The 21,139-nt window shown below is 40.7% G+C and overlaps 1 protein-coding gene across 5 annotated transcripts in view; it reads right to left on the reverse strand.

The window, feature by feature from the left end:
* Positions 1-20,766, reverse strand: part of PLEKHM3 (pleckstrin homology domain containing M3) — a 169,053-nt gene extending 148,287 nt beyond the window's left edge. For 4 of the 5 annotated variants that reach the window (XM_019726927.2, XM_074312178.1, XM_074312173.1 and 1 more), the window contains exons 1-2: positions 20,610-20,766; positions 3,859-4,811 (exon numbers count right to left, since the gene is read on the reverse strand). In XM_019726927.2, coding sequence (XP_019582486.2) covers positions 3,859-4,516 — 658 coding nt within the window. In that variant the 5' untranslated portion in view covers positions 4,517-4,811; positions 20,610-20,766. The remainder of the gene's footprint in view (positions 1-3,858; positions 4,812-20,609) is intronic. The other variant, XM_019726928.2, reaches the window with a different exon arrangement.
* Positions 20,767-21,139: the final 373 nt, after the last annotated feature.

Below are 21,139 nucleotides of genomic sequence, written 5' to 3' on the forward strand. Positions count from 1 at the left end.
TAACTTAGTGGTCAAGAACATGGACTCTGGATGAAAACAGCCTGGGTTCAAATCGAGGTGGTACTGTTACCAGCTGTGGGACTAAAAGCATGTCTGAGCACATACTATGTTCAGAGTGCTATGTTAGGTACCGAGGACAAAATCAACGAGTAAGAGACAATCCCTTCCTCAGCGACCACAAACTCTGATGTGAAAGACAGTAAATAGTTGATCACAAACCCAAATGAGAGAGGGAAACCAAATGAGAGTGGTCCATTTCCCATTAACAAACCACTTTTTAGCTATGAGAAGGCACACGGCAGGAAGGCCAATTCAAGAAATACTTATTGAGAAGCCATTGTATGAAGGCGACTATGCCAGGGAAAACTAGGAGTGACTGGGAGTGTCACCTGGATTCTCACTGATGAGTTTCAAACTCGATTAATAAAATAAAACTAATATTATTAAACATTCAAAACATTTATTAAATGCTTACTATGTACCAAACATGGTTCTAAGAAGCACTTTAGATGTTTTAACTCATTTAATACTCATAAAAAAATTGAGGTGAGGACGACTATTTTTCCACACTTTATGACAAGTAATAATAAAGGCACAGAGAGATTAAAATAACTGCCCTATTTACAGAGCTAGTAAGGACGGAAACTCTAACAGTGCAAGTTTAGTCAGTGTTTTTAACCAAGACACTACCTTGTTTGACCAGAAGGCCTTCTTCAGACAGGCCTGACCATTAGCAAAATAGCTGTCATTACACCTCAGCTACCTACTGCCCTCATTATGCCACAACCTGATTTGCCTTATGCGCAGAGCAGCATTTATCCTCAAAAGCCCAGTTATTCATCACCAAATGAGGCACAAAATGTAGCCGTCCTACCTAAGGAAGAAGACCCTTGGGCTTGTGGTCATGAAAGAAGGCGATGGAGGTTGGCAGGGGGCAAAAGAGGAGGAAGGGGAGGACGAGGAGGAGAAGAACCATTCCCCGTAAGCCTTTAAGCTACTCAAGGTGAGCTCAGAAAAGGAGCCAGGAAAAAAAAATAATCAACTGGAGAAAAACATTACCCAGTAATAAGCCCATGGGTAAGAAAGTGACAGGGCTACACACAAAATCAAGTTGACCTCATCAAAGGAAACCCATCTGACTAAATTTTATTTCTTCTGAGAAGCCTCCAGCCTCTCATTAACCCTCGCTAATTTTTAGAACAGCCGGAGCAGGAGATGGGAGGAGGATGGGTCACTTGTGGGCACTTTGAATTTCAAGTGCCTGTGAGACATTCCAACTGACATGTTCACCAGGCAGCGGGATATGGGAGTCTGGAGCTCGTGGAAAGTCTGGCCTGACCCCAAATCTCCAGCTCTTGCCAAGATACCACACCACCTCCCTCTGCTGTTGGCATATTCCTTCAGGAGAAACAATAAGCCTTTCTTCAGTTTGGATTGCTAATTTCAAAGGTTTTAAAGTAAACTTAACTCAGAGATCTTGGCTGATTTTGACTAGAATGCACCTGAATGTTGGCACCTGGCTTTCCCCACCTCCCTCCCGACCCCCCGCCAGTGCTATGAGAATTACAGCCCCCAGAGTGACCAGCCATGTATCTAGAACTCCTCTCCACCCCCAGCCCAAGAACACACAACCAGTGGGTACGCACTGCTCGCCCCTGCCCTTCACCTGGGGAGCAATAAAAACATGATTTATCCTGCCTGCTCTCTGGGGCATGCCAGAAAGAAAAAGCATCAGAAACTTGGCATGCCATTTGCGCAGCTTTGCTAATTCCTGCAGAGACGCATACCCCATGGATGACCAAAAGGTGGCCAGGTTATATTATATCAATACCTGCAAAAGCCATTTGTTACAGTTTATTTTTCAAAACGCCATTCAGAACTTACATTTCAACATCATTTAATATTCGACTTTTTTTAAAACTGAGAATTAAAAAATAATATTCACAACCATAATATACCATAGAGAAACTAAGGAAGGTCTGGTGCTTGCATTTATTATCCGAACAAGATAGGAAAAATAAAATGGAAATATGTCACCCTCATAACTTTGGTTGTATCGGGGATTTAGGATGGTTATGAAGGTGAGTGATAAAAATCTATGTGAACTCTTATGAAACCAAAAACAACAGAGGTTACTTGCTAATCAATGAGCACACCTGTCTGTACACGGGCTCGTGGCAGACATCTCATTCTGCCAGGCACATGGGTCACTTGTTTGTCCCCAAATATCTAATCAGTTACCAAGTCCTGTGCTTTATAATGTCTTTTTCTTTTTACTCCCATGGTCACCACCCTTTGGATATAGATGTTTCAGAGGGCTGGTGAAAGTCTAGGAGAGAAAACAAGGAATTACAAGCCATAAATTTGAGTGGGGGGAAAAAGTGTTTTAAAAGGATGGATTTGAACGGGTTGTGAAAATAAAGCAGCACCTCACTAACAAGAATGCTACCTGTCCTTAACAGACATACTAAATTATATCCTTGCCTCAAGTTACACCTATAAACTAATTCTGTTAATTAAAATGTTAAATGTACCAACAGAATACCAAGCAATGACAGACTGAAGTAACACTAAAATAGCAGTTAAGTACACAAAATCGTTTCCAGTTAACTGAACAGAGGCCAGCTAAATTAAGAGTTAAACAGAGTGATTGAAAATCATCAGTGATAAAAATGGATAGCCTGTATAAAGGGTTATCTTAAAGCAGGGGTGTCCAAACTTTTTTCAACGTTTTTCACCAAGGGCCATATGCAGTAAAATACACAAACAGCCGGGCCACTCATTCGAGGTGAAGTACGTATTGCCTCACCTGGTTTATTCAAGTAAACTAAATATATTTTTGGAATTTGCTGTGGGCCAATTAACAATGGATCATGGGCCGCAGTTGGCCCGCGGGCCGCAGTTTGGACACCCCTGTCTTAAAGGAACATGCTGAGGGAAACAGAGATGGCGTGTCATGTCACACAGAAGAGAAGGCTTGTGTGTGACTGCATGAGGACATGCTCATGGGCACATGCTTGTGCATAAAACATGAGGAAAAAAGAAATGCAAGGTCTACACCATGGGGTCCTAATGAACCTCTCTGACCTTTTCCTCTCACACCCACCGTGGGATCCTTTGCTCTCCTCACAAGGGCTGACCTGCTCTCTTCTGCACCTCCCATCTCCTCGCCTTTGTTCACACCATAATCCTGACCAGCTGTCCTCTACTGTGACTCTTTCTGCATCGTCATGTCCTTCGAGGTCCAGCTCCAGTTCCATGACCTCTCACATGCCCTTCCTGACAAGCCAGGCCCAGAAGTCGTCTCCTTCTTCCATCCTCTCAGTCACTCTCATTCATTACAAAAAAAATCCGAACAATAGAGTAAAACAAAGGATCCCTCATTAACATTTCAGTTGACCATCTATTTTGGTCACTACTGGGTGACTTTCTGAGTCTTTGTGAGTATCTGATGCCCTCAGCTAAATGAGCAGTTCTTTAGGCCAGACAAGGTGTCTTCGCACACCTTTAAATCCTTCATAGCACAAGGCCGTGCACAGTGTGCAACCTGATGAACACCTACTGATGTAAATAAGCAGTATCACACAACGTTCAAAGGAAAAATACCACATTAATGATGAGAATATTCTGACATACCAGATTAGAAAGGAAAAATTAACCATAGTTGTCTTTTCACTCAGCACCTCCTATGAAGATAGCAAGACCGTAGATTTAACGTCAGGTAAAGTGTGAAAGTAACTGGAAATGGGTGCTTAAGCCAGACACGGATATTGGAGAATAAGATTCTCATGAGGTACATGCAAAAGAGACCAAGGAAAACCAACAATGGTTCAACAGCAATCAGATATAAAAACATACCGGTATTTCCTTGAGCATCTTCTACCTTATTTGGGGAAGATGGCAGAAGAGACGGCCTGGTGAAGTGAGGGCCCTGAAGAGATGGCAGCTGTGATGGCGGCAGCTGCTGCTGCTGCTGCTGCTGCTGCTGCTGCTGCTGCTGCTGCTGCTGCTGCAAAGGCATGGTTTTGAGGATCACCCTCCAGTCCATTTGGGTAATATCTGACCTTGATCGAGCATGCCCTGGCTTAAAAGTCGACGTCTCATCCAATAAGTCATTCACAGAACGAGGTCTGTCCTTCCGACGCTGACAGACATTGAAAAAATTAAAGGTGGACACTTCCTTTTGTTCCATCCAAGAAAGATTATCTGGGGCTGTCCCTTTCTGGACCATAAACTGTTCTTTGGTAGGGAAGACATTTTGAGCTTTGGTTTCTAAGAGCCTGGTCTTATAGGGGTCCCAAATCATGCCCCCCTTGCCCAGGGAGGCAACATTTCTGATAGCACCGTTGTCCGTTAGGTTACTGAGTACCTCACGCCCCACCAGTTCAGGGACCTCCTGAATCCCATACACCTCCGCTTGCTGCACAGACTTCTCTAGCTTATTATCGAAAGTACTGAAGAAATCCTCAGTAACTTCCAAGGCCGGGCTGATATCATCCACTTCCAGAGCTTCCATGGTGCAGCCTCCAAGAGGCCTGAGCCTCCTAAGCCGGTTCAGGAAAGGGCTTCATGAGCATTCATCCATCCAAGTGGCTTTGGGCAACAGAGTTCTGGGAACAGCTGGAAGCAGCCTTCATTGAGCTGCCTGGAGCAGGCTGAGCACAGGGCAGTGGATATTTTCCCAGTTGTTAAAAGCACTTGCTAGCTGATTATGGCCATTAACAAAGATACTGAGATTATTCTTCGGTGAGATCTCTCTAAAGACCACAGGAAGTGTTTGTCAAAGCAACGCCACAGCAATCCTTAATTTCCTGGAAGAAAATCAACAGAAAAACATTGGCACAGGGTTCATCGTATTCTGTAGCACACAAATCTGCCCAATTACTTCTCATCTTCACAGCTTTTCTCCCCCACTCAAAGGTGGACATGCCTACACAGGAGTTCCACATCATACCCACTTTGTATTAGAATTTACACCCAGCAAGGTGGGATTCTTGATAAGGGGAATTAAGGTCCATAGGTTCTACTTACACAGAGAAGCCTTTGACAGCAGCTGTAAAAAGACTGCCCTGGCAAATCTCTGTGACATGTTGACCTAAAACAGTAAGCAAGAGACTAGGGATTCTGTTACTTGGGCCTGTATCGTGATCCGTCTGAAAGTCATAAATGCATGGGTCTTGTCACAAACCTTGAAAGCACAGATAATTTGTTGGGCAAAGGTGCAAGGGGGCAGTAGAGAGTGAGCATCTGTCCTTTTATTACACCCGAATGTACCGGTGCTTGCACCTCCTAGGTTTAGGTTATGTAATGCCTCGTGGTGACTCTGGACTTGCGAATTCCTCCAGGCATCCTGGGCGATGGCTTCAGGCTCCTTAAAGCTTTGAGGACTGGCCTGAGTACAGGCCCAGCCTTGGGGCTGGGCAGAAAGAATCCCAGCACTAACCCACTCTCTGGAAAATGCTAGATCTCCAAGGCCAGACCACATCAGAGCAGACTGACCGTGACGCTGCCCAATATGGTAAATACTAGCCATACATGGCTACTGACATTTCAATGTATTAAAATCAAATACAGCTCCTCAGTCACACTAGCCACACTGCATGGACTCAACAGCCACATCTACGTTTGTATCTTTGCCAAAAACCAAACTAAACAACTAGGCAAGGGAATTTTTTTTTTCCACTGACTACTTATAAGTAGGTTAAACTAGGCCAATTAGCAACACCTTTGAACACTGCTGCAAAGATACACAGATGTGCTTTCTTTTTTAAAACTGCACAACCTTTATGGTTAGTGAAAATCATTTTTAGCACCTAGGTCTTTATAAATCATTACATTTAAATCAACAGCACCAATCTACATTCTTTAATGTGTATGTAAATAAACTAGCATTGTATATATAGCGCTTTATTTTAAATGTATCAAGGAGGTTTGCAGTTCACAGGAGCTCTGTGGTTAACCTCAGAGAAAGTGATAGTGATGGTGAATTTGTCTACTTTTATATTTTGATATTAATATTTATCATGTTAGCACTCATCAAGAAAGGCACAGATTGATTTGTAGAGATCAAATTAGTTATAATATTTTTCTAGCTGCAGACAGGGTTTTGGTTTCTGTGTCTCCATGAGCACTGGAGCCTCCTGAATTGTGCAACAGGCTTTTACTACTGTAATTCTGAAACTTGGCATGTTTTTTCAGTTTCATCTTGTATGCCAGAGACTAAGAAAAAGAAATGCATAATAAACCTTAAAACTTTCAGTTCTTTCTTTACCATAATTTCAAATGAACAAAAGTAACAAAACATAAGTTTCCCATTTTATGGAAGAGGCACCAAGGTGCAGAGCATTAAGTTATTCATCTGCGATTACATTATGAATATTCCTTTTCTTACCCAGTGCTTAAAATTCAGTTTCAACTTCTTTAATCATAGTAGAGAGAGAGTAAATACCTCCAAAATGATTCTTTCTTTCTTTCTTTCTTTCTTTCTTTCTTTCTTTCTTTCTTTCTTTTTTAATCAAATTATCTAGGAGCATACTCTTCCGGCTCTCTGCCAGGGTATTCACAGACTGGAACTTCTACCCCACACAGTCGAAAACCATAGATTGTCACACAAAGGAGGGACCTGTGCACTCATCCTTTGAACCCCAACCTTTCACAGAAGGGTACACTGAGGCATAGAGAGAGTAAGAGGTCCCACAGACACTTTCGTGTGCATTGCCTCATTTAATCCTCATTAAAGGGCCGTAACAATTCAACTTGAGAACCATTTCAATGCTGTTTAACAACGCATTCTGGAAATCACTCATCTCTCCATCCATTCATTGTTTATTAAGGTCACACCACAGTCAAAACACTAAAGATGGAAAGATGAATTAGACATAGCTCTCGCCCTAAAGAGGGTCACGCTCTATCATGACCCTGGAGGTGAGGGAGATACCAAGAAAGTCTTCAAAAAGAGGTACTCTTTGAACTGAGCCTAGAAAACTTAGAAGATATTTGCCTGGATGGCTTTGAAGAAATTAGGAAGAATAAATGACTTTTTGGTTAGCAAGGGATTTTTCAAGTTTAGTGTCTATAAGTGAAAACCTCTTACTAGCTTGCCTCATTTACTTTTGAAATTAATTAAAAAACAACAACATATTTAGACAGGTCAAAATACGAAGAGGGCTTTCCTCTGACAAAGTGAACTGGGTAAAACCAGTGTGCGTGCGTGCAGTGTGGTTTGCCTCAGCACACAACTGGAAATCAGGAGCTGATCAGAGCTGTGTTCTAAACATGGCCCAGCCACACACTGGCTGGGTGGCTTCCTGCACACCATTGAACAAACTCTGGGGGCCTTCCTCAGCTACAAGAATCCAACAGAATTGCTAACATCAAATTGCTTCACCTATGGATCAGTCACTCAGTAGCTGTGCCTTTGAAAATGTAAACTGCTGTATAATTATGAAGCCTGCCACTTGACCTTCCCCATTCAACAACCACGTGCTCCTGGGTGGCTCTGGAAAGCTTTGTTGGCCCAACAAAAGCAAAGTCAGCAACCAACTATTTGTAATACACTATTTTCAGGCAAACTCAATGACCTATAGATATTTTATCTTATTTCTGTATAGAATACCCCTTCTGTAAAAAAGGGTTCTTTCCCCTATTTAATAGATTGAGAAACCAAGGTCCATTTGTTAGTGTGGTAATAAAAGCTCAACCCCAAGAATCCCATGCCCGCATCAAAAGGTAACAGGATGGAGAATCAGTGCATTGCTATTTTCTAACAAGGAAATCTGCTGTTTACAAGTCATTAGGCAAAGCTAATTACCAGGCTGGATCCCGCAGTCCTCCCACGCAGATATGAGCAATAATACCCGCCCGGCCCACACAGAGATGCCATGTTCTCCCGAGCTGTTTGGTACAAGTGCTGACTTCTCCCACTTGACTAAACGGCTTGTAATCAGAACTGAATGAGAGCTGAGAGGGTGTCTGGGGCCATGTAGTTTTAGAAGCAGCTGGACGATGGCAAAAAAAAAAGGCAACGCTCAGGACACCTAGGATCAACTGCTTCTGCCAATCCCTTTTCAAACCCAAGAACCAAGGGTGATGCCAAGTATGGTCAGCACATGGGAAAACCTTTGGTTAACGTTGCAGTTCACTGAGAATTGTCTAACACTCACATGATGTGAAAGATCCTCCACAAGAGGATCTGACCCTAGAAGACGACATTTCTGGACCATGAGGCTACAAAAGGTAATGATTTTTAGTGGTGCTTTATCACAAACACAAAGAAAGCACGTTGGTGACGTGCAGGTAAGCCACAGCAGCAGGTAAGGAAATGGCGCCCGTGTAGACCTCGTAAGAAGAGCTCAGGGGTCTTTCAGAGAAGGACAGCTAGAAACACAGGTGGAATCCCATTGTCATAGGCCTGGAGGGAACATTAAATGGTTACACTGTATACAAGTTTCAATAAATGAGAAGTCTATTGCCATGCAATACATAAGGAGTACAACATTTCTAGGAGTAACAGATACTCATAGAAACTTTGGAAAATACTGACAAATATGGAAAATAAAAATCAGTCATGATCTTATAATTCAGAGGAAATAAATCAATAGGTGTGTTTCTGTCCAATATTTAATTGGAATCAGATTATATACACAGTTGGGGCGCACCATTTAAATGTACGCTCAAAAAGCAAATACCAGTGAACACTTGCGTTGAAAAACAAAATGTCCCAGAGTGTGGGACACTGTGACACTTATACCTTACGACCTGGCACAAGTGAACTTTTCATCTAATAGCTATGCCCGGACCTCCTCCTTACACATCCACCAGTGTTCTTCAAATCCTGAGCCTCCTCAAACATTTCCTCCCCGCGTTCAGAGGCACCACCCTCTCTTAGTTTTCCTCTCATGTCTACCCTCTTGTTCTCAGTCTCCATCTTCCTCCTCAGTCTCCTAGTCGCCTCATCAAATGAGGGCATTGCCTGAGCTCTCGTCTCCAACCACAGCTACATGTTCTCCTTGGGTCGCTTTATCCATTCTTGTGGCTTCAATAATGCCTCTCTGTTCAAGCCTCCCAAATTTCTACCTTCAGTCTCAATCTCAGGCCTGACCTCTGGTCCTACACTCCCAACTACTTGTAGGAGATTTCTACCTGGCACATCTCATGGCAAAGTTAAGCTCAATTGGTCTGAAATCACACTCAGTTACTCATTCAATAAATATTTGCTGAGTGCTCTTTATGTGCTGGATACAGTTCTAGGCACTAGGGAGACAGTACCAAATAAAATCCTTCAGTGAAGCTTCCATTGACCACGAGGTTCAATTCTTTAACCTGACATTCTAGGCCTTTTACAATCTTAGCCTAACTTGCCTGTCCAACTTCCCCCTTCTCTTCCATACACGCTCTTTTCCTCCAAACTGGAATGCTACGTATATTGCTCAAATGTTATGCTTTCCCAACTCCAAGACTTTGCTTACAGTTATTTCTGAATACCTCTCCCCACCTCTACCTACTGAAATTCTATCCACTTTTCAAGCTTGAATGACACTTCTTCCATGTGCTTTCTTTGAGCCGTGATCCTAAAATGGTCTGTTCTCTCCTTAAACATGGACAGACATCCATGTCTTTGGTAAAGACCCCAAAACATACATTGCATGCTGCTTGTTCTTTCTGAAATGATGACAATAATAATTACTGTAGAATTTATCAAAAGCCTATTTTGTGCCAGGAACATTTCTTGGTACTTTATATCTCAAAATCTCATGATGTATAATGTGGGTACTATTATTCCCATTTTACAGATGAGGAAATGGAGGCTCAAAGATATGTAACTTGCCTGAAGTCACACGACTACCCTACTGGACTTACAGCAACTTGAGAGCAGTGATTCCACCCTATTCCATTTTTATAACCCCCACTGGGCCTAGAACTATGGCTCGTACACAATGGGCACTTAGTAAATACTTGTTGAATGAACAGCTGAATAAAGAGTATGTTTGCAAAGCACTGACACCTGTAAATATAAATACCACTCTGGTTTTCTGGAAAAGTATGTTTGAATTCATTACAAGCTCGTTGAAGTAAAATGTGACATGCTTTCCAAAAACACTATGTTGACTTGAGCTTTTAAAATTTTTCTTGGTAGAGAAAGCTTCTAAGCTATTGAAACCAGGTTTAAAAATAACATGGCAAAGGTCAGGTAGCTAAGACCTCACTCAGACCTTTTATAGAAACAAAAGCACCTATGCAGCAGTTGGGGATTATTTTGTGAACCACTCCAAATCAGTAGCTTGGCTGATCTCATTTTCCAGTGACTTAGAGCTCAAGCTTTTCCTAATACCAGTAAGGAGATATTCCTTTGAAATACCCTCAAGCAATCAATTTAAAGCATTTTTCAGTACAACTCTGTACTTGTTTATTGTTTGCCACTTGCAAAATCGTTGAGACATTTGATGCCCCAAGATGTTTTCCCAGAAACCAAACTAAATATAAGCAGGGCACTTCAAATCTCAGATTGCTTTGTTACTGAAGGCAGTAATGTTATTATGGCCCTATGTCAACCATGGGATAGAAGAGCCAAGGCTCCAGCTTGGGAAGCCCATTCCATAAAACCACCAGAGTGCCAACGTGTCCTGCTTTTAGAAACAAAACAGACAGACACAAATTTCAGTTATGGAAGTGTCGAAAAATGCAGACTCCGTGTTTTCCATTTCTCTTGACCTTTATGGCAGGGAATAGTAATTAAAAAAGAAACCAAAGAACCATTCAAGTTATCTTCATCGTAGGACTGAGATGAAGAAGGTGAAAACCTCCATCATAAAAACCACATGTTGCTAGTCAGCCTCCAGCTGCACCAGGAGTAACTGATGAGTGCATGTGGGTGCCACCCAAGCGAAGCCAGCTGGTGTGGGCTGAATATGAGACAGACCGCAACAACAACGTAATAACCACCCCAAAAAGCTACACTGAGACCCACATATATGCAAGACACCCAAAAAGAGCTGGGGAAGTAGCTTTAGATTTAAAGATCAACAGCTGTTAGAATTATTTCGAATCTTCTCCTTGAGCCTGAGTAATGGCGGCTGTGTTTCCAAACCCAATATAGGACTGAATGTCATCCAATTTTCTCACATAACCCGTCAAATTCAGTTAACCTGAGCAAAAATCATTTGGCTTTACTGAGAATAATCATCTTCACGTGCATGGCTTAGAGTATAGTTTACAAAGTGCTTGATAAGCTTCTTGATAAATACATGTAGCAATCTCAACAGAGAGAGGGGAATAACGTAGCAGGACTATTTTAAAGATGATGAAAGAGAGACCAAGATGACTCATCTATTATCAGTTGAAGTCCCCATGAGGCAGGAAAAAAAAGTTTCTGGAATCCCTGTCTAATTACTGAGTCCTGTGTGCCACCCAAATTCCACCTTTTAAATCACCTTAAATCGCTCAGGGGCCCTAGTGTTAGAAGGACCATAAACAAGGAGTAAATAGGTTGAATCCAATCCATGAGCTCCCCAGTTTTGAGTTTATTCAATGAGCAGAGGTGTGACAATGGGAAGAACAGAAGTTTCTGACACCATGGAAGGGTTCATGCGCCAGCACTGCCTTCTAAGCTGAATGACTTCCAGCGAGCCAGCCTGACCCAGGGCTTCTGGGCCCTCCTAATCTGCAAATGGAAATCCTGACCCCACCTCCCTTAGAGAGTTGGGAAGCACAAATGTGGATAAAGTATGTGAAAGTTCTTTGCAAAATCAAAAACAATTACTATTCCTATTAGAAGCTCTCTGATTCCTTACCACACAGCCATTGACACTCAACAAGCATTTTATAAGAGGATGAACCCAGTACCCAAACACTGCATTAGATGCTAGGAAAACAAAACAGCTCCTGCCCTCAAAGAACTTAATAGCTAGTGGGAAAACAACAAAAAACCAAGTGTAAAAAGGTGCTTTAACAGAAGTACAAAAAAGGTGCTATGGGAGCATAAACAAGGGATCATTACTAATCAAGGGACAACAAAGGGTCTTAAGTGACAGAATACAATTAAATGCCATAACAACATGTATACAAAGATGACTTCAGCTGAAAGAAACCAAAGACAACGGAAACAAACATATGAAGAAAACCAATCATACCTGCCCTAGAAATGATGCTGCCTCCGGCATGAAGCTCTCAGCATACAGTAACAGCTTCAAAGGTCCCTCCAAAGAGGGAGCTTTAAGTGAACTAACAAGTGCTTAGATGGAAGGCAAGAGTGCAAAGGGCTTCTTCACGAGCTGTGCACGCCTTTCTGACCCACAGAACACCTGGTCAATAGAAGGCCTTTCCTCAGTGGCTGGGATGTCCTGGGAAATGAATAATAGCCTCACTTCCTGTTGACGTTAATTCCTTAGGTCACTGCAGCTGATACCACTTTAACCTTCAGCGCAACAGCCAGTGTATGGGTTAGCATGTAGGTATTTACAAAACTGGTTCCTATGGGCATTTAGGGTGAATGTACAGGAGAGGTAATTAACTGATTTTTTTCTTTCTCTGTTACACTTGAAACTGCTAAAAAGTGAGCCTGGGTCTTTGTTAAATGGCACCTGGAGAGTACCGACCCATGATTAGATCTAAGCAAAAGGCAACTCACTTCTTATTTGAAAGGGCAGACATACTTGATGGTGATGGGCTGCATCCGGGAACCCTCCCTCCCTTTTGGACTTAATCTGTGACAACAACCTTGGCTACCAAGCAGCCTCTTACCAATTCTGTCAGGAAACAAGCGAAGCTGCCAAAGGCAGACAAAACATTATCTTTGAGCCTCAAAGATGAGGACAATTTAAGGCAAAATAGCAGATGAGTCTTTGTTATTCTACTATGGACAGCATGGAGGCCAGAGCATCTGACAATCATACAGGACAAAGGAAGAGTTTACAAAGTGTGAAGGAGAAGAACAATATAGGAATTATATTTTTGTCTCCAAATCTGGGTTTAAATTTCTTTTATTATGAACTATTATTAGTATGGAATGGATTTTTACAAAACAAGTCTGCAACATGTATACATTCTGGAGTTGAACTCTGAACTGATTGGCCCATATTTCTTTGACTGTTTTGAGCTGACAGTAGGATGACAATTGGGACTTATATAGTTGCCCAGCATTGGGGACTACTACTATTATACTCAACTCTAAAACTGTCCTTCAGAGGACTCCTTCAATTGAATAGACACATGTTAAGTGGGGAATGATGTGTTTAATAAAATGTTTAAAAAGAAAATAAAGATAGCTCTTATAACTCCTAAGCCAAGACCAAGATTAAAGAGTCATAGCTAATAATTATTGAGTACTCAAGGGTTAAGCCCTTTATCCGCAGTATGTTGCTGCATCCTCACAACAATCCTATCAGGGAGCAGTTATTATTATTACCACTTTACAGATAAGGAAATTGAGATTTAACAAAATGAAGTACCTTGTCCAAGGTAATATGGCCAGTAAATGAGTGGAAACAAGGCTCTGAGATGCACATGCAGTCCTGTGTGACAATTAATAGCAAAGTAATTACTTTGACCTACTATCGCTCAGATTTTACACACATCGTGCTTTGCATTTTAGTGTCAAACACCAGCAACTTTAACGAATATTTATTTTTAAATCTTTCGGTTTATTAATCCCACAAGTTGGAAAGTTAATTGCTAAAAGTCATCTTTACACCCAGGGAAATAGTTTATACTTAATTTACCAAAAAAAAATCACCTCTGTAATACTTCTGTGTCACTGTAGTTCTCTAAGGGAATGGAGGACGAGAGGTCCCTGAACAAGCAGGATAAAAGGCTGTTCTCTAACTAAATAGCTAACCTCAATTCTCTTAGTGACCTTGGACACAATACTTGGAATGTCTGCAAGGGTATAATAACTGTGACTTCGTTTAGGCCAAACAAGTGCTTTTGCAAATGTTTACATTGTCCTAATTGCCCAAACCTTTTACTAATGTTTCCCTAAGACATCATTTTTCATTTAGCCAATAAATAGAAACACTTGTAAAAACGTTTGCTTTAAAAAAGAAACCTGGAAATAAGTGTTTGTGTGGAAAGAATTAAAAGAAGTATTTTCAAATTAGATGTGACTATAGAAAATTCCAATACATTTTAACTATTAAGGCATGTCCAAATAAATTGCCTCCCTCTAAAACCAACTTAACTTTTTTTGTAGGGGTGATGGGGAGACAAATATCGATGCATGTGGGGTTCAAACAAAATAAAGTTGGCCCACAACCTTCAGTTGTATTTCTTAAATGTATTAAAAGATGAGCTACACCCAGGGTTTCATATGACCACACTACCGTGAAAATATAGACATCATATCTAACCTTTCAGTGAAGGGCAATTACTTTTGGATCACAAGATCTGGAATTAGAAGACCTGACTTTGAACCTTCCATGCACTACTAGCAGACGTGTAATTCTGGGCAAGTCATCGGAACCTGCATTTCAGTTACTTCGATGTAGGTCAAATAAGGATACCTGTGCTACCTCCTTCAAAGTTGTTTTGGAGGGTAAATTAAATGACATAATGTAGTACTTTGTAAACTCCAAAGCAGGGTACAAGATGCCAATAGGAGTCGTCATCGTCGTATGGGACCAGAGGGTCACCCACCACATTCTCTTTCATCTTCTCCCATTATAAACCAACAAACTGGTGGAGAGAGTGGTGACAGCAATTAGTTTAAGAAGCTCTGAGATAAGGTTTTAATGTACAGGGTTCCGCCTGTACTGTTCAAGGCAGCATGAGCTGCTTGCTATGCATCAGCTTTTCTGCTGGTCTTGGAGTGAAGGGATTCAGTAATAAAGATGCGGGATGATTCAAAAGGAGTATCTCTTCTCCAAGAAGAAAAAAATAAACAAGTAAAACCTTTCCTTGACCCCCTAAGTTCTTCTACAGCTAGGCTATTTCTCCCTCCTCCCTTTTTCGTCCAAGTTTCTTGAAGAAATTTGTTCGTTATGCTTCCTGATTCCATCTCTCACCACCCATTCACTCTCCCCACAGAAGCAACCTGCTTCTGTCCCAGCTGAAACTGCACAGGCAGAGGTCACCATCAATTTCCTTGTTGCTAAACCCAGGAGACTTTTCACTCCCCACCTGACTGACCTCTCAGTATTAGACCTATGGAACACCCACTCTTTCCATTGCTCTCATGATTTCCCTGACGCAATCTTTTTGGTATTTCTCGTTTATCTCTAAATGCCCCTTTCAGCCCCCTGTATAGACTCCCCTTCCTATGTGCATATCATAAATATAGGCGTATTCCTCCATTTCCCCCATAACCCTCTGCCTGAGTGATCTTCATTCCTGCGGTTTCAGCTACAATCCACGAGGTGGGTAAGTAACAGATTGTTCTCCTGAGCTCTAGACTAACCAATGCAACTGCCTTTTGGATGTTCCCTAACTTGTAACAGGCACAAATCCAAACTCCTCATCTTCCTGTCAACCTGCCCCTCTTCCTGGCATTCTCCATACAGTGAAGGATGTCATCCGCACGGGAAAGTTAAACATCATCCTTGGCTGTTCTGGCTTCTCCACCCACAATCACTTCAAATCAGCAAGTCATACTGATCCTGCCTCTACAAGATCTACTTGTTTAATCAATGAATCCCAAGGGTGGAAGAGAAGTTGTTCTGGAAAAGCTAAAGTGCTAATAAAAAATGGGTCAAGAAAACATGGGAGATCATTTAGCTAATTTCCTGGAGCATGAAAACTGCTGCTTACATTTCTGATGTTTTCTAACCTGTAATACATGTTCTCTGTTCTGTGACTTTAAATCTAAATTTGTAATCACAGCTACAGACTACCAGGTGAAGTGGATATTTAGCAATTTCCCAGTTAGATAAATGTCCAAAATTACACTGGATAAGGCAGAACAGGGCAGCTTTAGTTTGTGCTGAATTATAAATTGGTTACACTAATCAAGATAACTGAACAAATAAATCTCTACCACACTCATAAATCTGGCATATAACCAGGGAATCCAATCTGAAACACGTATCTCAAATTAACAGTTAATGAGTATCTGAAAAACAAACAGAATGTTAATGAAAATAGCATGCCTGACATCTCAATGCAATGGCCTCAATATTTTGACTTTGGTGTTTGCTCATAACTCATGTTGCCATCAAGATTAATTACACTCACAGACCAAATAAAGTTCTTACCTTATTGTTAGTGTGAAGGTAAATTTTGTGGGCTCTTTATTGTCTGTCTAGTAATATCTACAGTAGCCGATGAAATACAGCCAACAATGCATGGAATTTACTACTGGTGGTCATTTTTATCACATTATCACTCACTGCTGAGTCCTCTGATTTAGCTTACACCAGAAGTGCCAAGCTAGAGTACAATTTGCCTATTTATGAACCAAATACAAAATCCACCCTAAAAGAAAAAGGGAAATGAAAAAAGCAATTCCTCGCTAGACATTCCTCCATATGGTTTCTTTTAAGGGGTTAACATTTCTCTTGAAGAAAACCACCCTTTGGCTAGCAGCCAATGAGGCAACAGATACTTTCCGTATTTTTCTATAGGTGTGAGAGCATAGGGTAAAGTGAAAACAGGAAAAGGAGGCAGTGAAATAAATGAAGGAGTAGCAGCGGTCTCGTGCTCCTGGAAACAGTCTAAAGATGGAGTATGTTAAAAAAAAAATCCGCTCAAAATGATCTAACACTTTCCAGGTTTCTATTAAAATCAGGTCTTCTGAAACTAGTAATTAAAGTAGCACCATTTACCCGCCTGCTTCTTAATATGTAAATGTATGACTTGAATTCAAGTACTAGGCTACATACAACATTAAACTGAGCATAATAGAGTATATCAAGTTTCTGATAAATATTCAATAAATATTAGCTTTGGATGTTTTTTAATGCAGATGTTACTGGCCTAGGTACAGCTTGGTTTTCCTAGTCATCGCATGCAGGGTTTTTTGTTTGTGTTTATTTTGTCTTGTTTTTGCCAATGGTTGCATATTCATCATACATAGTTCTTTATTTTCCACTTGTATAATTAACGTAGGTCTACAGCCCAAAGCCTAAATTCTATCAATCTATAAGAGAGACTTTTAATAAAAATTCAACCATGTGCCTTCTTTTTCTATTATCTAAGGATGCCATTCAGCGTTCCTTCTACCACAAAGCTTTCACTGATTACCCCATCGAGAAACAAGTTATCCAACTTTATTCTCAACCTTTCCAACAATATTTATCATTTCCTATCCCATAGTTTTCCTTTAAAAAATCCCTTTCTGCCACATATTTAACATATTTATGGTTTTTGTTTTCTCCATTATTTGACTGGACAATGTTTTAGATTCATTGTATTCCCCAGTGTGCAGACTTAACAGCTTTCAAAATAATGTTTATTGACCATTGTGATTATCAACGACTATTACATGTGCATTGTTCAACATTTTGAAAATACAGAAAAGTATAAAAGGGAAAATAAACAATGCTCCATTGGGAAAAAAAATCACTGCCCCATTTTGGCCCTTTTGGCCCCTTTCCTATGTAAGTAGATCTTTCTGAGCTTTTTTAAACATAGTTGAGAACATACTGCAGATACAGTTCTCTATTCTATTTTTCCCCCACTTAGCAATAATTGGTAAACATCTTTCCCCAGTTAAAAATTCTTCATAAATATCCTTTTAAATGTCTGTATCACACCTTATCATTTTATGATACCATAATTTATTTAAACTGCTCCCCTGTTCTTGGGCATTTAGATCATTGCCAATATTTGACTTTTCCAACCAAAACCATTTTAAACATTTGTGAACATTAACTTTAAAATGTTTCTCATAAATTCCTTTGGGTAAATTGCTAGAAGTGGAATTACTGGATCAAGGGGTAGGAGCATTAGTGAGATTTTTTTTCATATATTCAGCAAACGAGCTTTTCAGAAAGGTTATAATATTTGCATACCCCTCCAGCATCTGAGAGTGTCTGCTCCACTGCACACTAACTGATGTTATAATTTTTTTTTAAATCTATGCAAATTTGAGAGCAGGAAAAATGATACCTTGCTGTTGCTTCAATTTCTTTTATTTGATTAATGGTAAGAGAATGCATTTTCCTATGTCTATTAGCCATTTCATTTTCTCTTCTATGTTTAGTCTGTTCCTGTCTTTTGCCTATTTTTCTGTTGGAGTCTGTATTCGTTTTCTATTGCTACATAACTTATTTCCACAAACTCAGCAACACCCATTTTGTATTTCACAATTCTGAAGGTCTAAGTCTGGGTAGCGTTGGCTGGGTTCTCTGTCAGTGTCTCTTTAACAAGGTTGAAATCAAGGCGTGGGCCAGGCCTCTTAACTAAAGGCTCTGCTAAAGAATCCAGTTCTAAGCTCATTCAGTTTGTTGGTAGATCCAGTTCCCTGTGCCCTAGGTCTAAGGTTCCAGTTTCCAAGAGGGGCCACCTCAGTGACTCTAGGCCTCCATCATTTCTCAAGGTTGCCGCCATTCCTTCTAAGTGTCCCTTCCGTCTTCAAAACAGCAACAGCACCTTCAGTCCTTCTCAGGCTTCAAAGCTCTCTGATTTCCCCAGCCGGAGAAAAAGCCCCACTTTTATGGGCTCTTGTGATTAGATGAGGCCAACCCAGATAGTTTCCCCCATCTTAAATTTAACTGTGCCATATTATAACATAATCAAGGGATATTTCATCACGTTTACAGGTTCCAGGGATGAGGGAATGCAATCTTGGTGTAGGGGCCTTTTTAGAATTGTGCCTGCCATAGACTCTTAGGCGTTCTTATAATTTGTTTGTGTTCTTTATGATGTCTCGCATGAATTCTTGCATGAATTTACCACATAAATGAATCTTACTAATGAATGCCAGAAGTTGCATATTCACAGAGGCAAAAGCAACTATGGATGGGGCTGTTGTGTGCTAATAAAGATTCTGAATACGTAACTTGGCTAACACCAATACTTTTAAAATTTTTTAATTGTGGGAAAATACACATTATAGAAAATTGACCATCTTAACCATTTTTTAAGTGTACAGTTCAGTGCCATTAAGTACATTCACACTATTTATGCAACCAATCTCTAGCACTCTTCATCTTGCAAAACTCTATACCCTTTAACAACTGTCCATTTTGCCCCTCTCCCCAGCTGCTGGCAACTACCACTTTACTTTCAACACTGGTATATTTTTATTGTATGTATTTATTAACAAAAATGCACATAGACAGCAATTACTACATTCATTGTCTAAGCACTTTTAAAATATTAACTCATTTAATACTCACAACAAACCTATGAGATCACTACTGTTATTATCCTCAGTCTACAGATTAAGGAACATAGCAAGTAAACTTTCCAAGGTTATGCCATAGAAAGTAGCCAAGAAGAAATTCAAACCCAGTCTGGCTTTAAAGTTCTTGCTATGAACTGGAAAAATATTTATTGTAAAGACAAACTCATCAGGCATTAATAGCATTTCCTTGATGTGCATGATTTTAAAACACTTCTCGAGTGTTTTCCTTCCAAAAAAATACATTAATAAATAAAATACTTCTCTATGTGCAATTTAACCTAATATTCTTCTACTGACTAAAAGTTAACTATATAACCAAGGTGACACAAATCTACTGACCTTTTAAGCCAATTATGGCATGAAGGCATCTTTATGAAGTTAATGAAAAAAAAGTGCCTTGTATTTCATTTTAGGTACACCAATTATAACTTATATGTGGTATTTAATAACAAAATATCTTATGAATGAATACAAATCACAATTCACTGTGACTACTAAAATTAAAATATTAAAGAAAAAATCCACCTTGGGCAAGTTCCTTAATCTTTCTATGCCTCAGTTTCTGCATATATAAACTGGGGTAATAATGATAAGGATCATAAGAATATTGTGAGGATTAAAGAGTAAAGATATATATATAAAAAAAAAAAAACCCAGGTGTTTCTCTTTTCCAAGGAGGAAAAAACTTCCAAGTTTACAAAAGCATAGCTCAGTCTCAGTTTAACCTGGTCAATTCATATCGGTCCTGTTTTGCAAGCCATGAATCTAGATCAGTCTTAATTTGTCTTTCATTTGTGTATCTCAGTAGTAACATTTTATTTGAGCAGCGGCTCAGAAATTTCCTTATCCTGATTTTTTAAGCTTAGTAATCCTCTCAGAAGAGCAAATCATGCTTGTCATGAGTCACACTGTGTCATTAACTATACATTAAAAATGAGCGGAGTCAACAGAAGGAACAATACTTGTTTCTTTGGGAGCTCCGCTTGATGTTAACAGCTCTGCTGAGGTTTGGTTTCTAGGACCCAGGGGAGGAAGCCGGAGCCAGGAGGATGGGGTAATAAAAACAACGCACAGACCAGGATCGGCTATTTCCACTGCTTTCTACTTATATACCTGATTCATAAAAAATAAGCAGACACGGCATCATGTAATCTCCCCTCACCCATTATCCACTGCAACGTAGTGCATTCTCCAGGATGAAATAAAAAAAGCATGGAAGAAACAGCAAATTCATTGCTACCCCGGGGAGCTTCTCGGATATTTACAAAGCTGTCATCCGCAAACCCTTCCCCCAGGGGTCAGCCAGGCAGCACAGAAGCAGGCAGATGCTCACCTGGCTGCGGCTGCTTCTTTCCCTTCACCTGCGAGGCCTGCAGGCTACTCCTGGCTGGGGCTTGGCTTCGGTAACCCGCCCGCCTTACCCTGACAGCCCGTCTGGCCGCAGACCTTCTCCGCCCGGCTCTCTGTTTACAAGCGGTTCTCGCGGTCCCACACTTAAATGCTTCCCCACAGTAGCCCGGGAAGCGAGACACACACACACAAGGTTCCAGGCCGTGAAGATGCCTTCCCTGCCGGAGGACCAAGCGACTAGGCAGGGCCTTCTGACCGCACCCACCAGGCCACATTATCTCTTTGTTTTCTTGTACACATTTTTTATTATACACATTTTGAAAACAATGGCGTGTGCCGCAGTCTCCTCATTGCTCTTCCCAATGCCCAGATGATGTTTGAAATTGGAAAATTTCACTTGGAATGTACCAGGGACTGGACCCCTTTTTAGCAGCTCCCTTGTCTAAGAGAATTACTCAGATAAGATTTTTGAAAATAGAACTATTGGAACCTGGAGATTGCTTCTCATTTCAG

The sequence above is a fragment of the Rhinolophus sinicus genome, linkage group LG01, assembly GCF_036562045.2.
Source record: "Rhinolophus sinicus isolate RSC01 linkage group LG01, ASM3656204v1, whole genome shotgun sequence".
In the NCBI taxonomy this organism is placed as follows: domain Eukaryota; kingdom Metazoa; phylum Chordata; class Mammalia; order Chiroptera; family Rhinolophidae; genus Rhinolophus; species Rhinolophus sinicus.